General features: G+C 38.1%; 2 protein-coding genes across 10 annotated transcripts in view; one reads left to right on the top strand and one right to left on the bottom strand.

Annotated features, from left to right (window-relative positions):
• The window catches only part of cerk (ceramide kinase), a 41,391-nt gene extending 25,723 nt beyond the window's left edge, over positions 1–15,668 (bottom strand). The window contains exons 1-4 of one of the 4 annotated variants that reach the window (XM_044185323.1): positions 15,398–15,667; positions 3,507–3,644; positions 1,662–1,784; positions 1–38 (exon numbers count right to left, since the gene is read on the bottom strand). The exon at positions 1–38 is cut by the window's left edge and continues 88 nt beyond it. In XM_044185323.1, the coding sequence (XP_044041258.1) occupies positions 1–38; positions 1,662–1,784; positions 3,507–3,644; positions 15,398–15,566 (468 nt within the window). In that variant the 5' untranslated portion in view covers positions 15,567–15,667. Of the gene's footprint in view, positions 39–1,661; positions 1,785–3,506; positions 3,645–15,397 lie in introns of all 4 variants that reach the window. The other 3 variants (XM_044185322.1, XM_044185321.1, XM_044185324.1) reach the window with 3 other exon arrangements.
• A 4,210-nt stretch (positions 15,669–19,878) lies between these two features.
• tbc1d22a (TBC1 domain family, member 22a) overlaps positions 19,879–20,264 on the top strand; it is a 124,890-nt gene continuing 124,504 nt past the window's right edge. For 3 of the 6 annotated variants that reach the window (XM_044185330.1, XM_044185328.1, XM_044185329.1), the window contains exon 1: positions 19,879–20,126. In XM_044185330.1, the coding sequence (XP_044041265.1) occupies positions 20,065–20,126 (62 nt within the window). In that variant the 5' untranslated portion in view covers positions 19,879–20,064. The remainder of the gene's footprint in view (positions 20,127–20,264) is intronic. The other 3 variants (XM_044185325.1, XM_044185327.1, XM_044185326.1) reach the window with 3 other exon arrangements.

The raw sequence follows: 20,264 nt of genomic DNA, 5'->3' as shown, positions 1-20,264 counted from the left end.
AGGATTGATGTACACCAGAAGGCTCTTCGGTCGGTTGGCTGTAAAGTGAGGAAGGGGTATGAGATAGTCATTAAAAAGGCTCAGTGTTTACCTTTTTTTACAAATGTGTAACTGACAGCAGCTTGATGAAGGTTTCATTAACTGGAGACCTTTCTCAAAATGCTCAGTCAAACTGACTGGTGCCCACAACACGCTGCTCAAGAAATAAATGGTGTTCCTACTGACTATGGGAGGAGTGTGAACCAATTCAGAGGTGCTGCATCATTCAGAGATAAACCAACAAAGTGCTGCGATGGAGAACACTAAATGGCTTGTTTATGGCTGTTGTGGAAGACTGCATTTAAGACAACAAACTGAGATACAGCATCTGCTCAAACTGAAAATGAATGGATTGGGATCAAGCATTAAATGAGCACAGAGAAATATAGGGTGCAATATTATATGGCAATAAGACAAATGTTCCATTAGATTACGTAAATGGATTGTCAATGGGTGATGTAAAGGTGTACTGTGGAGGACACTAACACTATTGAACACACTAAGGCTTCATCTTCACAATGAATGTAGTTCATTTTCTTGAATTGATTCATCCTGCCAGGCAAATTGGGGCCAAGTAGACTATTTCAAACAGGTTAAACCCATTTTACACTCTAATGTCCACATGGGGGATACATACTAAATCCTATAGAATTCAGTCATGTAATCACTTTGCAATCATATTCTAAGTGTAAAACACTGTACTTTGCTCTCAACTACGTCAAAAAATAAACCTCAATATGTTGTGACTGATTGTGTAATAAAATTTTTATGGTCATCATTGGAAAACATATTAAACTCCTTATATCTTCAGGTATTTTTTTACCCAAATGGAAGATGTAAAACTTTTGATGGATGTTGTGCTGTTATGTGCATTATCAATCCAGAGTTTTATATGTTAATAAAGCAGTTATATAGCTTAACCCTTTAATGCTTTCCCCAACCATTTGATAGAGCTGTTAATATCTTGCTCAAAAAATGATTTGTACTCTACTCTTTTATTTCACTTTAATGTAGGAAAATCTATGCTGATTGTTGAAAGAAACACTATTGATGTAGCCCACAAAAAAAGTATCCTTTAAAGAATTTCAGTATGTGACAGGAGGCAGTGTAATGTAGGTATAGCGAGTGAGGAGAGAAGTTGAAACTTCTGTTTCATACTGTATGGTGGTGTCCCAATGAAGTAGTCCATAAACTACTCAGAAAAAGGATTGTATATCCCATGTCCATATTGCTGTCAGCTATTAAAATTGCTAGAGAAATAAAAGACCTGATCCTCACAGAACACCTACTGCCTCCATGTATAATATACTGTACAATATCTTCCAGTCCAAACTACAAATAGCTATTTCTAAACCACCCTCTCCATTAAAAAAAAGACTAAATGACCAAAATTTCACTATGGAAGTGTATAATGTAATTCCCAGTATTAGCTTTATCAAGACTGCTACTTTCATGTAACCAATACTGAATACACTTTTCTTACAGTCACATTTGCTGTTTGGCTCCGTGTAGTGCAACTTAATTACTGTGTGTACTCCAATTTTATATGTATTTGTCCCAGCACTGTTAAGTCCAAAGTACATCACCACATCTGTTACAGACACTCATTAAACAGAACGTACTGAGTAATGACAGTTGCTCATTGATAACTTGGATCCACTGCTTGCAGAGTCCCTGATTGGCACAGTGGAAGGTGACATCACTACACCGCCACTGGTGCTGCCTTGTCCTTCTAACGTAGGAAACTGTAGAGAAGCAAAAGAGAAGGAAAGAACAGAGTGTGAGAAAAGAAAAAGAAGAAGCCTTGCCATACTACGATTGATTTTTATTTGTCATAGGTGTTCTCAGTGGTAATGGCTTACATTTTACATTCCACAAAGACATTTTTAGGTAATGTCTGCAGGGAATGAACCTTCCACCTTTCTGTTACACTCTAACCACATACCAACCAACACCTCATAGTTCTCAGACCGAGAATGGAAACAGAGTATCAACAAAGGACAGATGGTATCATCAAAACAAGATAATTCCTGATCTGATTTCAGGAGATAACACCAAATGTGCTAAATAAAGCCTTACCTTCCCAGATAAGAATCACTGTGTAACACCCATCATAGTTTGTGACCTATAATTTGGGGAGTATTTTCAGGCTCTAGGGCAGGTCTCTTTACATCAGCAGAGAGGTATCATACTTTGTCCATTTATTCATTTTGCACCAACTACATTCCATGCTACCTGGCTTTGCTACGGTGCAGATTTGGCCTGAGAATGAACCCTGGCTTTATCCTTACCGGCCAAGGCAATCAGATATTTGAATGAGTAAGAAATGAGGGCATGTGGGAAATGAAGAAGAAGTCAGTTAAGTAAAACAGGGCTCTGCTGATAGCCAGACAAAAAGTAGAGATGGAGTCACACAATATCCTGGAACATTACTGAAATATTTACATTAAGGACCAAAAATTCACTCGCTAAGCACTTTGACAGCAGATTCACTCAGTAAGCATTTCAAAGTCAAATGATCACACTAAGCATTCTTTTCATCAGATAGAAAAGTTAACTTTTCAGGCAAGTTCTTCAATCCAAATCGCTTACAGTACCTCGTACTTACACTGGGGTAGGCAGAGCGATGTTCAGAGTGGGTGTAAAATCATCCTTTAATAAGTTACATAATCAGGATGTAAGTGATGGAACGTGTCTTTGAAGCCAAGTTTCCACAGATCGTGGGAATGCAGTCGAGTCAGGCTCGACACACTTTAATGTCAGTAAAAGCTCACATTAGTGAGGTAATTTTTTACATTTTCTGTGATAAATAATGGAAATCCGATCTTGTTTGGATATAATCTAATGGCTCAAAATTAAGCATTAGTCCGTAAGTCACTGGCATGCTGCCATCTTAGACCCAGTCAGCTAAGCTGTGAGGGGCTCTCTTGTTAATGCATTACTTTCAGACTGGAGCTGTCTACGGGCTTATTTCCAGTGTCAGATCACTTGTGATTGGTGGAGCTGAACACAGGCTCTTGGCACACTTACCCAAAATGTAACTGCGATGTGGCATTAACCTACTACAGTAAAATGAAAGTGACAGTGATGAAAACTGGCTTCAGGCAATGTTGTTGGAAAGAACAAAAACGCTGCATCTATTTCTTAAAGGAGCACTTCAACGATTAAGTATTGCACTTCCATCAAGATGGAGGACGTGTGAGAGACAGATTAAAATGATAAAAATCAATGCAGTAAAAGCTGAGATATCTTTTAGTCCCCTACATGGGTCAAGCCCCAAAAACGCTGGATCCTACACTTCCCATAATGCAGCTTGTCATTTTCTCAGACTTGACAAAGCTCATTCACAGCCACACAGGACATTATACTATTGTTCTGAGTAGTGCTCCCAGTGACAAGTAAATTGACTTTGACATGAAAAAATCTGTGGAATGTCCCTTAAGTATGTATATCAGTAGGTTTTATACCTGTGAATGCATGGGGATACAGCTGGGAGTCCTGCTTGGCTTTTTTCTGACTCCTCCTGGTCTCTGTGTTGTCTTGGTCATCATCTTTGGTCTCGTGGACAGCCACTATTTCACACACCTGGACAGCATGGCTGTGTGCTGGAGAGACATTACTAAATTAATATTTTACTCATTTAATCATTACACAACAACCAAAGCATGATGCTCTTTTGTTAGCACAGTCAAGGCCAAAACACACCGCCACTGAACGGCGGCCCTATTATTATCTATGTACAATCCCCACATTGCCGGCGGCATGACCCCTCACGCCACTGTCCTATTATACAATGTTGGCCCAACTACAGATATTATTTATCAGTTTGTTGCTTGCTTTTCACTGTTGTTTTAACTATTTCACTTGTGTCTGTACCTACAAGGCAAAAATTAAACAAATAAATAAACTCCACTCGCTCCCTGCTTGTACATCCTGGCTCCTGTGGCAGCTTGACTTCCTGTCCTCACTTCTTGCTGTTGCTGTCTCCCGTGTGTAGATCACTGACTATATATATAATATATGTTATACATTTACAGTCTATGGTGTAGATCAATGGATGAGCAGAGACAGGTGTTGACGCGCTGCAGCTCGGCGCTTCCTGTTGGTGCTAGGGGTGGCACTTGACGCATGTCATATGCTGGCAGTGTGTTTTCCACTTTAGTCTGTATAATGAATTCTCACATGTACACAGACACACACTGACAAACCAAAGCAACTGTGGCAGTGACTATTAGATGCACTGCCAAATTGCGCTGTTCACAAAAGCATTCATAATTTTTGTTAAGATCATTAAAGCTGCAATAATCAGTATTTTCATATTATCAATGGATCACATATTAAACCATGTGTAATGTGAAAGGGGTCGCTCATAGAGACAAACCCACAAAGAATTATCACCTGACTCTGCAGTTCCCCTCAGCTCTGCAGAGCTTGTTTGAGATCATTGTTTTGGTTTTATGGCCCACAACTTTTACTGTTTATTGTTTTGGTTCAGTGTCACCGCTCTTATCAGCCTCATTTCCAGATGTATCAGGCAGCTGTTTCAGCGAAACCCACTATACGCTTCCTGCCCAGCACCAAATGGCACACAGACAAAGTTAGCGACTAGCTGATAAAGTCGAACAGAGCTACAAGTAGAGTGAATATTGGACTAACATTCCACAAATGAGACACGACTTCAAATGAATGCTAATATTGCTCTGTATCTGCTGGATGTGTAAAAAGGCAACTGTTTGCTAACAAGTTAGCCTCACTTAAAAGGTGATAATATGGTAGTGTTGTGTTTACAGCTCATTTCCGCTGCCCCCAAGAGGCCAAAAAAATGTGTAAATGAAGATTCAAGTAAGTTTAGGTTTCTCTTAAAAATTAATTCAGCTTCATCTATTCAGTTACAAAGTTATCTTGTGTTAGGCCGCCAATCTACGGTCTTCTTACTATTCGTTTCACAAACAGTAAACTTAATGGGAGGAATAACAAACCTTTATCTCAAGAGAGCTGGTGAGTGTATGGGAAGGAACTGCATCTTCTTGTCCTTCTTTCCCACGGGAACGGGATTCTGGCTGCTGGTTAACAATGACTTTGGGATGAAAGACTTTGGCAGTGTTTGAATGGTCTGTTCATTAACAGAATTTTTCAAGTATGGTGTGATCTGGTACCTCCTGGCAGTGAGGAGATGGGGCGGTTCAGCTGACTTAAAGAGCTGCTAAGTGACATCAAAGAATTCAATAGGTATTAATTTACTGGGTTTGAAAGGCGGAGATTGGAAAAATAAAGGAAATTGGTGGGAAATGGTTTCTTTTCACATCCATACTGGTAAGTGAGGACACGGTGGTCCTAGTATGACACAGAGTTAGCAGGGAAAATCAAAATAAAGGCAATGAAATCATTAAATAATAGCTTAAACGCCCAAGATATGGACTGTAAAAAGGTGCAACTCAGTGCTAGGAAGGTGATATTCTACACTAGCTCTCCCAATATAGCTTTCCCCTGTTAACTGTTTCTATATTTAAATCCAGAAATCCTGAGCATTCAAGCACAAAAGATGGCTACGCTACGAACGGAACAAATTCAAAAGTGCACTTTGTACTAGGAAAGGACAATATTACTTGCAATGAGTTTAACTGACCTCTTCAACTGCCTCAAATACAGCCATTCCAGTCTCTCTTACAAATGTATTCAGCTGATATGGTGAAATGGATGGGAGGGAGGCATGACATATTATTTCTCTCCTGGGAGTCTGAGGGAATAGGATTTCATTTCTTTCTCAAATAAAAATGATGCGCCATGCAGGCATGAATAACTTTATGGCCATCGATATTCACACTTTGACAAATAGGAAGAGTTATGGCCATGTGGGTAATGACTTTATTTCAGAAAAAAAAACAAGAATGAGGAGTTTCATTCCAACTATTTGAAAAATGGCACCTAGTGTGCTGCCAAAGTGATTGTTGGTGTTGAATTAAAATATATAATGGATTATTGAAAGTTATTGTGACTTATACATTCCATCCATTTTCTGAACTACTTATCCTGTTCAGCCTATGTATCAGTACATACAATTAATATTCAGAGTGTTCCAATCACCTGACCGGCATGTCTTTGGACTGAAGAAAGAAGCCAGAAAACCCAGAGAAAACCCAGAGGAAACCCAGAGGTGTGTATATTATATATATATATATATATATATATATATATATATATATATATATATATATATATATATATATATATATATATATATATATACACACACACACACACACACACACACACACACACACACCAGTATCCTGAAACTGGAGCAGCTAAATGGAAATCAGCCATCATTAACTTTGTTATTTACACCTGTGCTTTTCCTATATTTCCATTTTCCTGTCAAAATGTCTTCTGTGAAAAAGGCCTATAATGGTTCATTACTGACAACGCGATTTAGGTTAATAGGCTAATACCCGTGGACATTTACAGTGAGTCTTAAGGGAGTATCGTACACAAACAGATCATTGAGGAAGTTTATTGTTTGAGCTGTTGATTTAAGCACACCTAACACATGTGAGATAGCTGAGACTCTAATCTACTTGTACTGTTGTTTCTGCTGAGCAACATGTCATACTGACAGTTTGACTTTTCACTGATAAGATGTGCTGACAAAATAGACACGGTGTATTAAGGTGGATAGTCTAACATGTCAAAAATCATTTCATGCAAGCATACACAGATAAGCAAAAGCAGATTATCATGCATGTTGATAGTGACAGGTATAGTCGGAATGAACTCAGGATTTCAAAAAACTGTATTAGATTTGAGGTAATTCAACATGAAATTGTGCCTTTGCTGTTTGTTTCATATCTAAGCACCAAACTTGTACCAAAGTTGTGCCAAAACACGTGGAATATATTAGAATATCTTATCTCTTATCTTACACATCTACATGTTTGTTATCTTAAGCTCCCTGGTTTACAGTGAAATCTAAAAAAATGAAAAATGCATGAAATATTTTCTCTATGTTGGGCTGGTAGGCAAATCTACTTCTGTCAAAGGCAAAAAGGCAACATTCATCATTGAGCCAGTATACAGGCGGTGTATTTCTCTCTCTAGCCACGTCAGGCCTGTCCTTTGAACAACTTGGTCAAAATAACCCTAGAAACAAGCACAAAGCCAACAGTCCCAGTGTACTGTGTTAGGGAAGGAACTGGAAACAAGAGCTGACATTCCCACCTTCTATCACTGCTCCAATAACCCTGCCACACACACTCACAGAGGCATAAACACACACATGCTCAGATATGCACACACAAGTATACAATAATCCCACACATACCCACACACAGATTCCCTACTTTTTAGCTCAGTGCAGTCCCTAAGCTACATGCTAAGCCCTCGGCCATACAAGGCAGATCCTCTCTGCTCTGCTCTGACACACTTTTCTTTGTGCTTGAAATTTTTTTTTTTAGCACTGGCAGTCAGCCAGTGTGTGCTGCCTATTCATACCACAGGGCTCAGTGAAAAAAAAGTCAGCTTTTCAGGAACTGGAGGGAAAAGGGTTTATTTTCTAATGTCTGGAACTTGCTGTGCACTTTGAAGAAAGCATTCAAATGTTTGTTTTGTTGCTGCAAAGCTAAGGTGATACCTAAGAACACTGATAAAATGAGGCTAGTGTCACTTAGGGTAATAGTCTGTATCTAGCTTCCATTTTCTGCAACCATTTTAGAATGAGTGGCATATATGATTTTTTTAATTTTATTTTATCATTTACTGGTTTTTCATCACTTTAAAAATTCTAAATTTGTGGCAACCAAGCCAGTACTCGACATTACTGCTGCTTCAGCTATCAGTGACTCCCAATAAAAGACTTGGATGTGACAATTAAGTTTAAGAGGACAAGCCCTAACATCTCCAAGAGACAAACCACAAGTAATCAGTCACGAGGAAGGCAACCTAGATAAATAGCACAAAAATTAAAAACAAACATTAATACTGTCGCTTCAACAATATTCAAGGCAAAAGTAATTACATTACTGTCACCTGGAGTGTGACGCTTTGCATTTGATTTACTGACTCATGGTTCCCGGCAGAGTCCATTGTAAACACTTGAGACTGCCAGGTGATATTGATATCAGTGTTTTCATATAAAGCCATAGAGTTTTAACTATGAGTCATGAAATAACATTTTTTTCCAAACTTTATCTCCTGACGTACAAGATGGATATGATTCAATTTGACGTGAGATTTAAACCTGTGAGGCATGCCCAAAACAACGTAGTTATTACTGCTTAGGCCCAATAATTATCACATTAACTATCGATATCCACTTGAATTTAACATGAGGATTAGTTTACATACAAGCTGGTTATCTACAGATAATGGTGGGGCAGATACAGTTAAGTACATCACTTTAAAGGAATAGTTCAACATTTTGGGAAATACACTTATTTGCTTTTTTGCCGAGAGTTACTTAAGATCGAGAGTTACTTAGTTAACTTAAGATCGTTACCACTCTTACATCTCTATGCTAAACATGTAGCTACAGTGAGCAGCTGGTTATCGTAGCTTAGCATAGAGCCTGGAAACAGGGAGAAACAGCTAGCCTGGTCCTGTCCAAAACAACAAAATCCTACTAGGTAGTCACTTCATCCAGCCAAGAAATAGTCCCGCACATAAAAGCACATAAAACCACAAACTGTCGTTTTTACACTTCAGATTTCACACGGATTAGACAAATAAGATAGAACGTCTTAATTATTGAGCTTTGTTTGTTAGTTTTGGACACAACCAGGTTAGCTTTTTCCCCGTTTCGAGAAAGCGAATAAGCGTATTTCCCAAAATGTCAAACGATTCCTTTAACATTACAATCTATGTACCTCTGGATTGAGATCCAATTGGTTCTAATGTTTGTCACTGAGAAATTAACATAACTGTCCAAAAGTTGTATTATGTGCATTTCGGTGTACAAATTGTAAACAAGCAGTTCAGGCTTCTGTTTCCCAGGTTCGAGTTGACTGCCATGGAAATAAGGCCAGGTTTACAGAGAATCACGTGGAATGAGGACAAGGAGCAACACAGAGAATGATTCCCTAACCCTGGCACGTGTAACTCTATCAATGTGCGAGACAGGGCATGGACCTCATATTCTGGCAATGGCACTGCGTTGCTTTGTCCGAGTGTGAATGTAATCCCTAACTCTGGCATTGTTAGTGCCTTTCTCTACTGAACCAGAGACATCCAAGTCCTCAGGGCCCAGGGTGCTATTGGTTTCCATCCTAACCACATGAGATGGATTAACACCTGCGATGCGCTGTTGTAATCTGATAAAGGGCCAGGGCCAGTTTGTAGAATTTTTTCTCACAATCTGCATTTGTATTGCACATTATTGTATACACCAGTAGTTCACACCCTTTTTGACTTGTGACTCTTTAAAATGAGGCTTGTCACAGGTTGCATATGGTTACAGGCTGTGACCAGTTTAACCAAAACTGTGATTATTCCCTCTCAGAGGCCTATAGGTAAAACTATCCAGTAATTCAAAGTAATGTTCTGCTCTCCTGGTATGTTAGTCAACTTGTGACCCCTCAGATTTATCTTGGGACTCCTTGGTAAGGACCATACTCCCATGTTGGAAACCACTGATATAAAGCAATACACTTCGTAAGTACTACATGTAATCTGTATAGTCATTCCAACTAAGTGCTATACATGATAATGCAGGCATGAGCAACCTGTAGTCTCGGTTCAGTCCATGACTGTATCATCCAGGTGTAGGATTTGGGAGAGCCTGCCTATGCCAGTGAGCACTGACTGGTGTAGCGGTTTGTTTAAGTATACAGTGACAGGATTCCACTGAAAGTACTGGTTTCCTATACAGAGTGCTTCACATCAACATGACGTTTGTGAAATCCTCGTCAGACCCTAGATGTTTTGCACATGGGTGTTGAAGAGACCCTACCCCAGACAATCTCTCACCAGCCCAGATGTAAAATGAGGAAGTGTATGGCAGATTTGGAGATGAGCTTACAGAATTTGATCTTAGCTCAGTATATCCTATGCATTCATGTATGTGTGCAAGAGATTTTGTGTTTGTGTGTGCTTGTGTATATGATATCTTTACAGCACAGCACCTACCCTCACCTTCTTTTAGTTCTCTGACAACAAAAAGCTGTCATCATATTCATATTCTGCAGTTGTTCTCTGCACCCCTCCCCTTACACAGTGGATCAGTATGTAATCCCTTTATTGTTACTGTGGTTTGGCACTGACAGCGTGTTAGAGGACAAGCCAGTGCAAGCTTAAGGAAATGCTTGCGTTCTTAGGCGTTCCCACACTATTTATGTTGTTTTTATGCCATTCGTGTTTTTCTTTTACACATTGCATTCCAGGTGACATGCAATACAGGTGCAAGAGAGAAGGGATAAGATTGAACTGAGGGTGTGAAACCGATAAAGCTGTTTATGTTATTGGGTGATGCAACCTAATATTTAAGCATTTTTGGTCCCATGCTGGATATTAGTTGCAGAGGGATCCATGTAAGTGTTGTACCGCAATAGATCCAGAAATATAATAAATAGTTATTATCAAACAAGGTGGATGTTCTACCATGGAGAGGATAGTTGTGCACTTCTTTGACACTCGACCTCACCAACATGTCATCATCCAGGTCATTGATTGATTGTGTAATTAGCTTTAGAGGTCCTGCTCTTTACTCCTGTTGACCCAAGCCGCAGGTAAATAAATACAATCAATGTAATGAAAGTGTCTGTATTGCTGCCAGTAATGCAGTATAAACCACAGTTTACCCAATCTCCAGCTGTCGTTTTCTGGCAGTGTTTATTTCTCTGTATCTCTCTCCCTCCCTCTGCAGCCGTCTCTCAATGTACAGACAGGGCTGTGCATTGAGCACCAGCTTTAGATTACAAAGCACAGATCTGCCTGGGTACACATGGCAGTGAGCTGTCAAACAAGACATGTGGATTTCTCCCAGGCACAATGGGTTTGTTAAGCCAATGCTTAGCAAACAGATGGAGAGGAAAGGACAGCAAAGGTGGAAGGTATAACAGGAGAACAGTCACTAGAGGGGCAGGCAATGGTACTGCTAATTCACTAGCTTTGCCAAAAGTAGTAGTCAATACAAGTCAGTGTCTTCAAAATAAAATGCAAACTTACTTTTTTGTAACCTGATTTTCTGTAACATAAAATGCTCTGGATCTCCATTTTCATGTGCTGCTTTCGGATTTTTAGCCACACTGGCAGCATGGCTCTAGGGGTGGCAATGTCGGCCCGTTTGTCCACCACTTTGGTCCAATATTAGATAAACTGCAATGAATTTTGCACAGACATTCATGGTCCCCAGAGGATGAAGCCTAATGACTTTGGTGATGCCCTGACTTTTCCTCCAGTGCCACTATGAGGTGAATGTTTTTGTTTTTTAGTCAAATGTCTCAAAAACTATTGGCTGGATTGCCATGAAATTTGGTACAGATATTCATGGTGCCCAGAGGACGAAGCCTAATGACTTTGTTGATCTCCTTACTTTTCAATTAGTGCTGTCAAAAGGTCAAAATGTTCACCTTTCCAGTGAAATCTCTCAACATCTTCTTGATGGATAGGCCCAATATTTTGTACAGACATTCATGGTCCCCAGACGATGAATCCCAGGGACTTTGGTTGTCCTCAACATTTGTAGTTTTGAGTGAAAGCTTTCGACACTTATTGGATAGAATTCCATCAAATTTTAAAAAAACATTCATTCATGTCTCCCGAAGGATGAATTGTACTTTGTGTTTAGTGCTAATTAGCAAATACTAGCATTTTAACACGCTAAACTACAATGGTGATGGCGGTAAATATTATACCAGCTAAACATCAGTATGTTAGCATTGTCACTGTGAGCATGTAAGCGTGCTGATGTTAGCATTTAGCTTAAAGTCTCACAGAGTACAGTCTCACAGAGCTGCTAGCATCTTTTTCTCAAAACCTTTGAGACTGGCTGTCGTTCTACGAGTGACTGATGCACAAAATCATGTAGCTTTGTTTTGCTTCTTTACTTGTTACATGTGGATTTTGCTATCTGATTTATTACAGAGGAAATTCAGTGATGCTAATATCCTATTTCAGCTTGATTTCCAATACTTTCAGTACCGCTATAAGTGAATCCCTGACTGTAATGCACTGGATCTGTATCCAGCTCTGCCATATGGGAAAGCAAATATCTAAACCCCTCCTGGCCAAGAGAGATATCCAGGCTTAGAGGGCCTGAGGAAGTACCACTCGCTAAGCATAGTGATTTGGAGGAAAGGGGATACGCTCTCTAAAGCATATGCTATGATTTATTCTAGATTTTCCTCCAAGATGGGATCATGCATTGTATCAGAGGAGTGACTCAGGCATTATGTGGACATAAGATTTGCTCTAGGCTCAGGGGCCACGGCATCTCAGTGATTGGATTTTGTTTGTGTGTCTGTGAGAGCAAATCTGTGTGTAAACAAATAACAATCCTGGCTAGGATACCCTGTCCTCTTCTCTACTCAGCACATCTGACTGATGGATTCTCTGATTCAACCAAATCCACTTAAATGTCAAGCAGTAACATCAACTAATATTGTCTAAACGAAAGTATCAAGACCAGAATGATGTTTACTGCTCATAAGAATTCCTCTTGGCATTTATGGCACTTGTGTGTCAACTTGATGTTAGGGAAAATAGATTGGGCAAAAAATGGAAAATATGAGCTGAAGAAGACTTGACAAATTTGAGTCACGCAGCATGATTTTCTGCTATCAGCTGGGATTAACTTTTTCTGTCTTCTCAGTGCTGTAGCAGATTCACAGATTTTTCTTAACTTCTAAATGTTGATAGAAAATGTTAAATTTGCACCAACTAACATGTCACCTTCTATCTATTATATTTCTCCTGATATCCCAGCTTGTTTTGTCACATTTTTTATTTTTTCAATTTCAATGAATTAAATTAGAAAAATATGTTGTAAGTCAAAGAAAAATACTCTTGACTTACTTATTCAATTGCATTATTTCTTCTGTTGTGGACACTGAACCTGTGACCATGCAGGTAAGGGGCTGGTGTCTTGAAACACCCAACAACCCTGCCAACTCCAGAACAAATATCTCAAGGACATTTCACATTAGTCTTAGACAGCTGTTAAATTTTTCAGTTTCATATCTAAGGTAAACACACAGAGAAATAACTGCATAGGGAAGAGGGAAGTGTGGAACACTTGTGCAGCCCATGATGTAAGTCAACAACATGGAAAAAACGTGGAAATAGAACATGTTTTGTGTGGGTAGGTGCAAAGACGTTAGGGAAAATTCCAGTCACCACCACCACCACAGTCTTTTCTATAGTCACTGATTAACTAGACTAATAATGATAACCACACTCCACTCAAGACTGCATGTATAAAAAGATAAATATAATTAGCCACTTTAGCTTGTTTAAGCACTTAAAGTCATTTCTTTCTTAGAAAGACTATGACTCTATTCCTTTTGTTTAACAGTGGTGTTTGATGTTCAACTTACTTGATACTTATTACTGGCAAAGTCTCCTTGTTTGATTCTTAACTCCAGGGTAAACTGACCTGCTCTTGTCACAATGATCACTGGGGGGGGGGTGGGGTGGGGTGGGGTTGATTTTGATGTAGCCGTGTTGAACATTGACTCAATAAATGAAAGTCTTTATGGCAGGTTATTATAGGGCGCTTGATACCACTTTGAGGAAGGTCAGTGGCCAGGTTTAAACTGAAGTGTGCAGTGCCAGCTGTAATCACTCCACTAGATAGGGTACAGTAATTGCAGACCAGAGAACTCATCTAGTCGAACAAACATTAGCCTCAGGAGGTTATAAGGACGTCTGGATTAAGTGGAAGTTGTCTGATGCAAAGGGCCAAAATTTGGAACACTTGTTGACAACCACGGTTATAGTAAGGAGAATTTAAGTTACAGACCATTAATCCAGTGCATGCTGGGATTCCACTTTACTGTGACCCTGGACTGGGCTGCACCAACTCTTCATAAACACATCACTAGTTAAGTGTGCGTGTAAAGTTCTAACTAACTAACTAACTAACTAACTAACTACTAGCTAGTTTCAGACCAGTGATTTACTAAATCTGGGTTGCACCATTAAAACTTAACAAATGTTAAGATAGTTAAAACTTAAGATAAGTGTAAATTGGTTGCGATCACCTATGTAAATAGAGTCACAAGCTGGAGCATAACTGCCTTAAATTAGCAAGTGATGTATTATTACTTTTACAGTCCTTTGTAAATGTACGTATGAAGTAGTTTTATTTATATATCATACATGATAAATATGTACTTCAGAGTTAGCTGTATTCATGCAGTTTAGAATGAGCGGGAAATATCAGATTATGCTAACCGAAGCAACAGTCATTTTGTCTAACTTTATTAGCATGTTTTGTAATCTAAATTATATTGTTATTTTTGTACTTTAAGTACAAAAGTACTTTTAAGTACTTTTCTATACAGTCTATACATCACCACAAATGTGTCAAGCATATTCCATATTCCTCTTACACTCTAAATGGGCATTAGCAAGCTAGCTTAACGTTAATTTGATCAGTTAGCTAGGCAACAGTTAAGCCTGGAAGGTGGTTAATATTAAAGTAACAGCTAACTAATTTCATACCCCATACTGTATGTTTTGAGAAAATTCTGCCTCCTTTTGCCTTATCAAACTCTCCTGGATAAACTCAAAACCTACAGTGACCAAGCTGAAAACAACACTGTTTTGGTTAGATCCTAAAAGGCTGACATTTTGGATATTTTCACGAAGCAAACTGGGGCAGAAACCCCCCTTTTTCATGAATGAGTTCATGAAAAAAAAAAGAAAAAATGAATGAACTCATTCCTGTGGGACATATTAAATAAGAGTCAACCCCTACTTGTGTTTGCTTGTAAGAAAGGGAGGCTCCTAATTATTTTTGACTGAAAACCCACCAGTGTGACCTTATCTTGTCAGTGTACAGACCCCAACTACAGTAGCTACATGACCTGACTGTTGCTCCCTCAACATGTGCATGATCCTGATAAGGAGTGCAGAGTGGGAAGACAGCTGCGTCAGACTTTTTTTTTTGAATGGGTGACAATGGTTACATTTACTGGAGGAAAATACAGGCTTAAATACAACTGAACTACATTGGTTAAGGAATATATTCCTTTGATGTTTTGACATTTTGTGATTGTTTCTTTTTTATTCAAATATTTATTCATCTATTTTATCAGGATTAGTTGGTCTGTTTGGCATATACTTTTTAAGACATTAAACAAAAGCTGTTTTGCGTGGAATTGTGACAAAGCCATCAAACTCACTCACTTCTGCATCTCAGACTTACCTGTCTCAGAAATGCTGCTGATGCCAGAGCTTCGTTTTCTGCTCTTCTCAATTTCCTTCCACGCCAAAACACTGCGATTTAGAACAACTTCTACCTGTCTGTGCTCCTGAAAAAGCTTCGAAGATAGTAATCTGGGTTGTTTTTCCATAATATCGCCCAGACGTGTCATTAGTTACGCTGTCATCCGGTGATTCTCATCTCAACTTTGTTACGGCCCGCATGACAAAACGCGTCGAGCGTCTGAAGTGTGTTGAGTCAGTGAACCGGGAGAGGGGACTTAAAACAAAGATCGTGTAGAAGGAAGATTATTCACTCGATGGTTAAAAATGAAACTGGCCTACTTTCCATTCTGTGCTGTCCTGGCATGCTGGCAGGAAAGGCCTTAAAATGAAAAACGAATGAAAATGACATTTTTTTATTTCTAACCCATTTTTGAGAGTTCAAGGAAAGGAACCAATCGTATCGTCCTATCAAAATCATGTTAAAACCTTAAAAACCTTAAAACTTAAGTGGTGTCGAAACATATTAGTAAATTAAAAATTCAACCAATAATGCCATTTTCATTAAGACCTTAAGTATTTGTAATACTTCTCTAGACAAAATTCACAGATGTGTTAGGGTGATGCTACAGATGTGTTGATGCTACAGATGTGTTAGGGTGATGCTACTTCACCCAGAGCTTTAATTTCTGTTTTTTAAAGCTGACATCATATGGCCTGTATTCTGTTTGGGAACCCTTAACAAACTAAAAACTAATTGTAAAAAGAGTAACATTTTTAATTGTGTTATTAGCCATGACTTTGGTTTATGTGTAATTTTATTTAAAAAATAAAATAACTAAATCTTAAATGTTTTTAACAGAACCTATCTGCAGAAGTCTGGCAACTTTTACCACTTTTCCACCAATACCCTGAGAGCATAAATGAGGTTTGCAGTACCGGGAAACAGTGACAGAGTGAGAGCTCTTGCCTTTCGTCCTGTCTGTTTCAGTCAAACACTGCATCAGCACGTTGGGTAAACACATAAACTCACTAATTCATGACTCAGAGCAGTTAGGTGCTTCCATACTGTTGAATAATAATAATTACCTTAACCTTTCATAACCTTCAGACAGTGATGAGGCAAAAGTGGGTTTGCCCTCCACAACACCCTTCCCTCTGCTTTTAGCTGAGTGGGAAATGGGCTGATTTTAAGATGATGCAAATAATGTCAATCAATCAATAAAGTTTATTTGTCACATGTAATCATTTAAGGTACAATCACAGTGAAATGTAATCCCGCCAGTTCCTTCAGTTTGTGCATCGAAAAGAGTTTAAATAGAATAGGAATAGTAATAAATATATTTGTATGTATTATTTATGTATTTATTATTTTATTATTTATGTAACAATAAAGATAGTTTATACTGACTCTCCACCTCCATTATGTGTCTTTGTTTTATTTCTGTGTGTGACTGACAGAGTCAGACAGTTCATAAGAAGGGAATTAGAGGAGGTATTGTCAAAGTAAACTATGGAAGCGTGTAGGGGAGTATATTAAAATGATGATGTAAACTTGGAAATGAAAATGTAATTCCACAATAGCATTATAATTTTCCACATATGTGTTGTTTGAGTAAAAATGAAAAAAAGCAATAATCCAATTAACATTTTCATTTCCACATACTCGTATGGGTGTTCTATGACCATATTAAAATTAAAATGGAAAAGCTGTTTGACATTTAATTTTCAAAGTTGTACCCCACTGTACAGTGGACAATTTTCAAATGTTAATTCAAATTTGAAATATATATGTGTGTGTGTGTGTGTGTTTATAAATATATATATATAATATAATATAATCAATGCAGCCTAAATTTCTATTTGTACAAGCATCATTTAAGTCACAGTTAAAATGAAAATGCAATTTTCTAACAATGTGAAAATGAAAACGGCATTCGACATTTCATTTTCGAAGATTTTACAGTGGATTATATTCAAATGCAATAAGTGAAACAGCGCCCCCAGTCTATTGCATTTACAGTTACATGTCACCATGCTCTTTTGATGTCAAAATGAAAATGAAATCTGTCAGTCCTCTCGTCAAGGCGGGTCTTCAGTGAGGACGTCAAACAGCTTTTCCATTTTCATTTTAATATGGTCGCCAATAGGAGTATGTGGAAATGAAAATGCATGGATTATTGCATTTGAATTTTCAGTTTTACTCAAATAACACATATGTGGAAAATTATAATGCTATTGTGGAATTACATTTTCATTTACAAGTTTACATCATCATTTTAATATAGGGCCCTATATGCTTCCATAGTAAACCTTCTGCTTCTAATATTGAATTATTAATGGTGCATTTTCATGTTCACACCTCCAAAGGTCAATAACAGTTTGTGTATTTTGCTCATGTGCAGGCCAGAGGATTTCTTTAAACTGTAAATATATATATATATATATATATATATATATATATATATATATATAATATATATATATATATATATATATATATATATATAAAAAGACTTGTATCATAGGCTTGGTTTTTAATTAAAAACTATTACTTTTGGAAAAGGATACTCTAACTTCACTATCCACTGTAGGTTAATGGTGAGTGGGTGGAAAGATACAATACTGTATTGCAGCGGCAGGCAAATAGTGGCATAACAAATACAAGGCTTATGTAAGTCCCAATTAATATGACCTTGCAAGGCTCTACTGTGCCAGTATTTCACTTGCATTTGCCCCTGAAAATAGATATGTGCGAACCAGAAAAATAATTTACAAGCACAGTGTGTGAGTAAAGATTACAACCTACTGTTTTCCCCCCGCTGCTAATCGTTCAAAACATAGTCGGACTGGCCATTGGGAGCACCGATCGCTCTGTGGGCCGCTTGAGCAGCCCATTATTCAAAAACAAGCGCGAGAGAGATGCACCAGGGCACATCCTCCTCCTCAAGATCCTCAATACCAATAACAAATTACAGACTAACCACCATTGTAGACCATTTGTCTTGCACAAGGATTTAATGAAGAAACTAAACCTACAAAAATTCTAAATGTTGGTTGTGTGTTTCTTAAACTTCTGTATTCTCCAACTGGAATTAATATTGTAGTATACAATTTTAATTTATATACTAACAATATACAATTAATATATGAATTTTATACTAACAGTGTACTATTATGTCAACATTATACTATATTATTTAATGTTATAATATTATACTAATACACTAATTTATACTAGTTACTCATCCAGGTTGTGAATAGTGCATCTGATTTAGTCAGAGCCAGGATGCCAGTGCCATTGTGCCAATATGTGCTCCTTCTAGCCAGCCTCCTCCCAAGAGCAACACGTTCCCCTTGTTCTATTTTACATCTATTTTACTAAAGATATTGTTATAAATATTGTTCAGTAATCTTGTTTACATGGTGTGGTGTGGGTGGTATGGGTGGTGTGGGTGGTGCTGGTGTATCGTGTATTGGTCCTCGGTTCAAAAACTACAAGTCCCACATTCCACAAGCCGCAATGCGCCAATCACAGTAGAGTTTTCTGTGATGAGTGTTTTCATTTACCACTGTGATGAGTGATCAGTGCTTTAAAAAGATGTGCCCATGTTTTAAAAGATGTTTACAATGTGTCAGATTTTCCAAAAAATCTGTTTCAATGTTTCAGTATTTTAACAAGCTTTGTCAATATTCTCAGGCCCATGCCTAGTGTCTAGATAATAGGGTTGTCCACTTCCATAGTCCAACACTGGTTTTCACATCATAACTGCACACAAGGAGAAGGAGCAAACACACACATGCGCAGTATAAATATGTATGTAATAAAATGTTTGTTAATAAACTCTGTGCTACTTGTTATTATTAGTTTTATTACTATTATTATCATTATTATTCCTATCACTATCATTCCTATTATTATTACTTTATTCATATTAATATTACCACTACCATTACATTATTATTATTTTATAAAAATTCTAGGTGGAATCATGTAAATTTCATTATGGTATAACTGTACATATTCATATTTATATGAAGATCTAGTTCATGACCCATGTCCTCATACTGCCAGGGAGTGTGAATTGGTGAAGTGGCTTGCTGATGCTTTTTGGTTAGTGACATAGCAATGAAAACTTGCAGTCAGTAACAATCATTACATCAATCAATATCAATATACATTATTTTATATTTTATAAACACCCCATCTTTTAAAACTTGTGTCTGAATAAGATGTATGAATACTTCAGTACATAAACAATAGTAAACCTTACTAAACTATAAATACATCATCTTATACTGTACCTATAAACTACTATGGAAATGGTAATGGTAAGCATCTTCCCTCCTTGCCTCCGGTCCTGATGCTCTCTTTTGGTTGACACACAGCTTGCAGTTTCTGTCAACATGGCAAAGACAGTGGACCATGACGTCACAGCTTCTCGTGCCACCTAACAGCGGATCTCACTTGTGATTGGCTCGCATCAAGGAAGTGTCAGTCCAGCCAATCACAGCAGCGTTTGCTTGCCGATTAGGCACTATCAACATGGCAGCTTTTTGAGTTTTGGAGGAGGGGACCTGGTGTAAATAAACACAAATTTCACGTTTTACAGATAACGACAGCGTTCGCGTGTTTGTGTTTAAGACTGGTTGGACCATAGAGGGAAAATGTCGACTGACGGAAATAAAAAACAGTTCTGGAAAAGAAACGCAGCGAAGGTTCCTGGCAGGTGAGTGACGTGTTCCCTTCTGTTGGCTAGCTTAGTCTAGCTAGCCTTACTCAATTGACGCTGCACTGTTGAGCTTCAGTCGCAACTTTCACTTTCACTGACGGTCCTGCGGTATTGCACAAAGTTTACAAGTTTCAC

Source organism: Siniperca chuatsi, linkage group LG23 (genome assembly GCF_020085105.1).
Source record: "Siniperca chuatsi isolate FFG_IHB_CAS linkage group LG23, ASM2008510v1, whole genome shotgun sequence".
Lineage (NCBI taxonomy): Eukaryota > Metazoa > Chordata > Actinopteri > Centrarchiformes > Sinipercidae > Siniperca > Siniperca chuatsi.
Note: the sequence above shows the minus strand (reverse complement) of the source record. Positions and strands in the feature narration are given on the sequence as shown.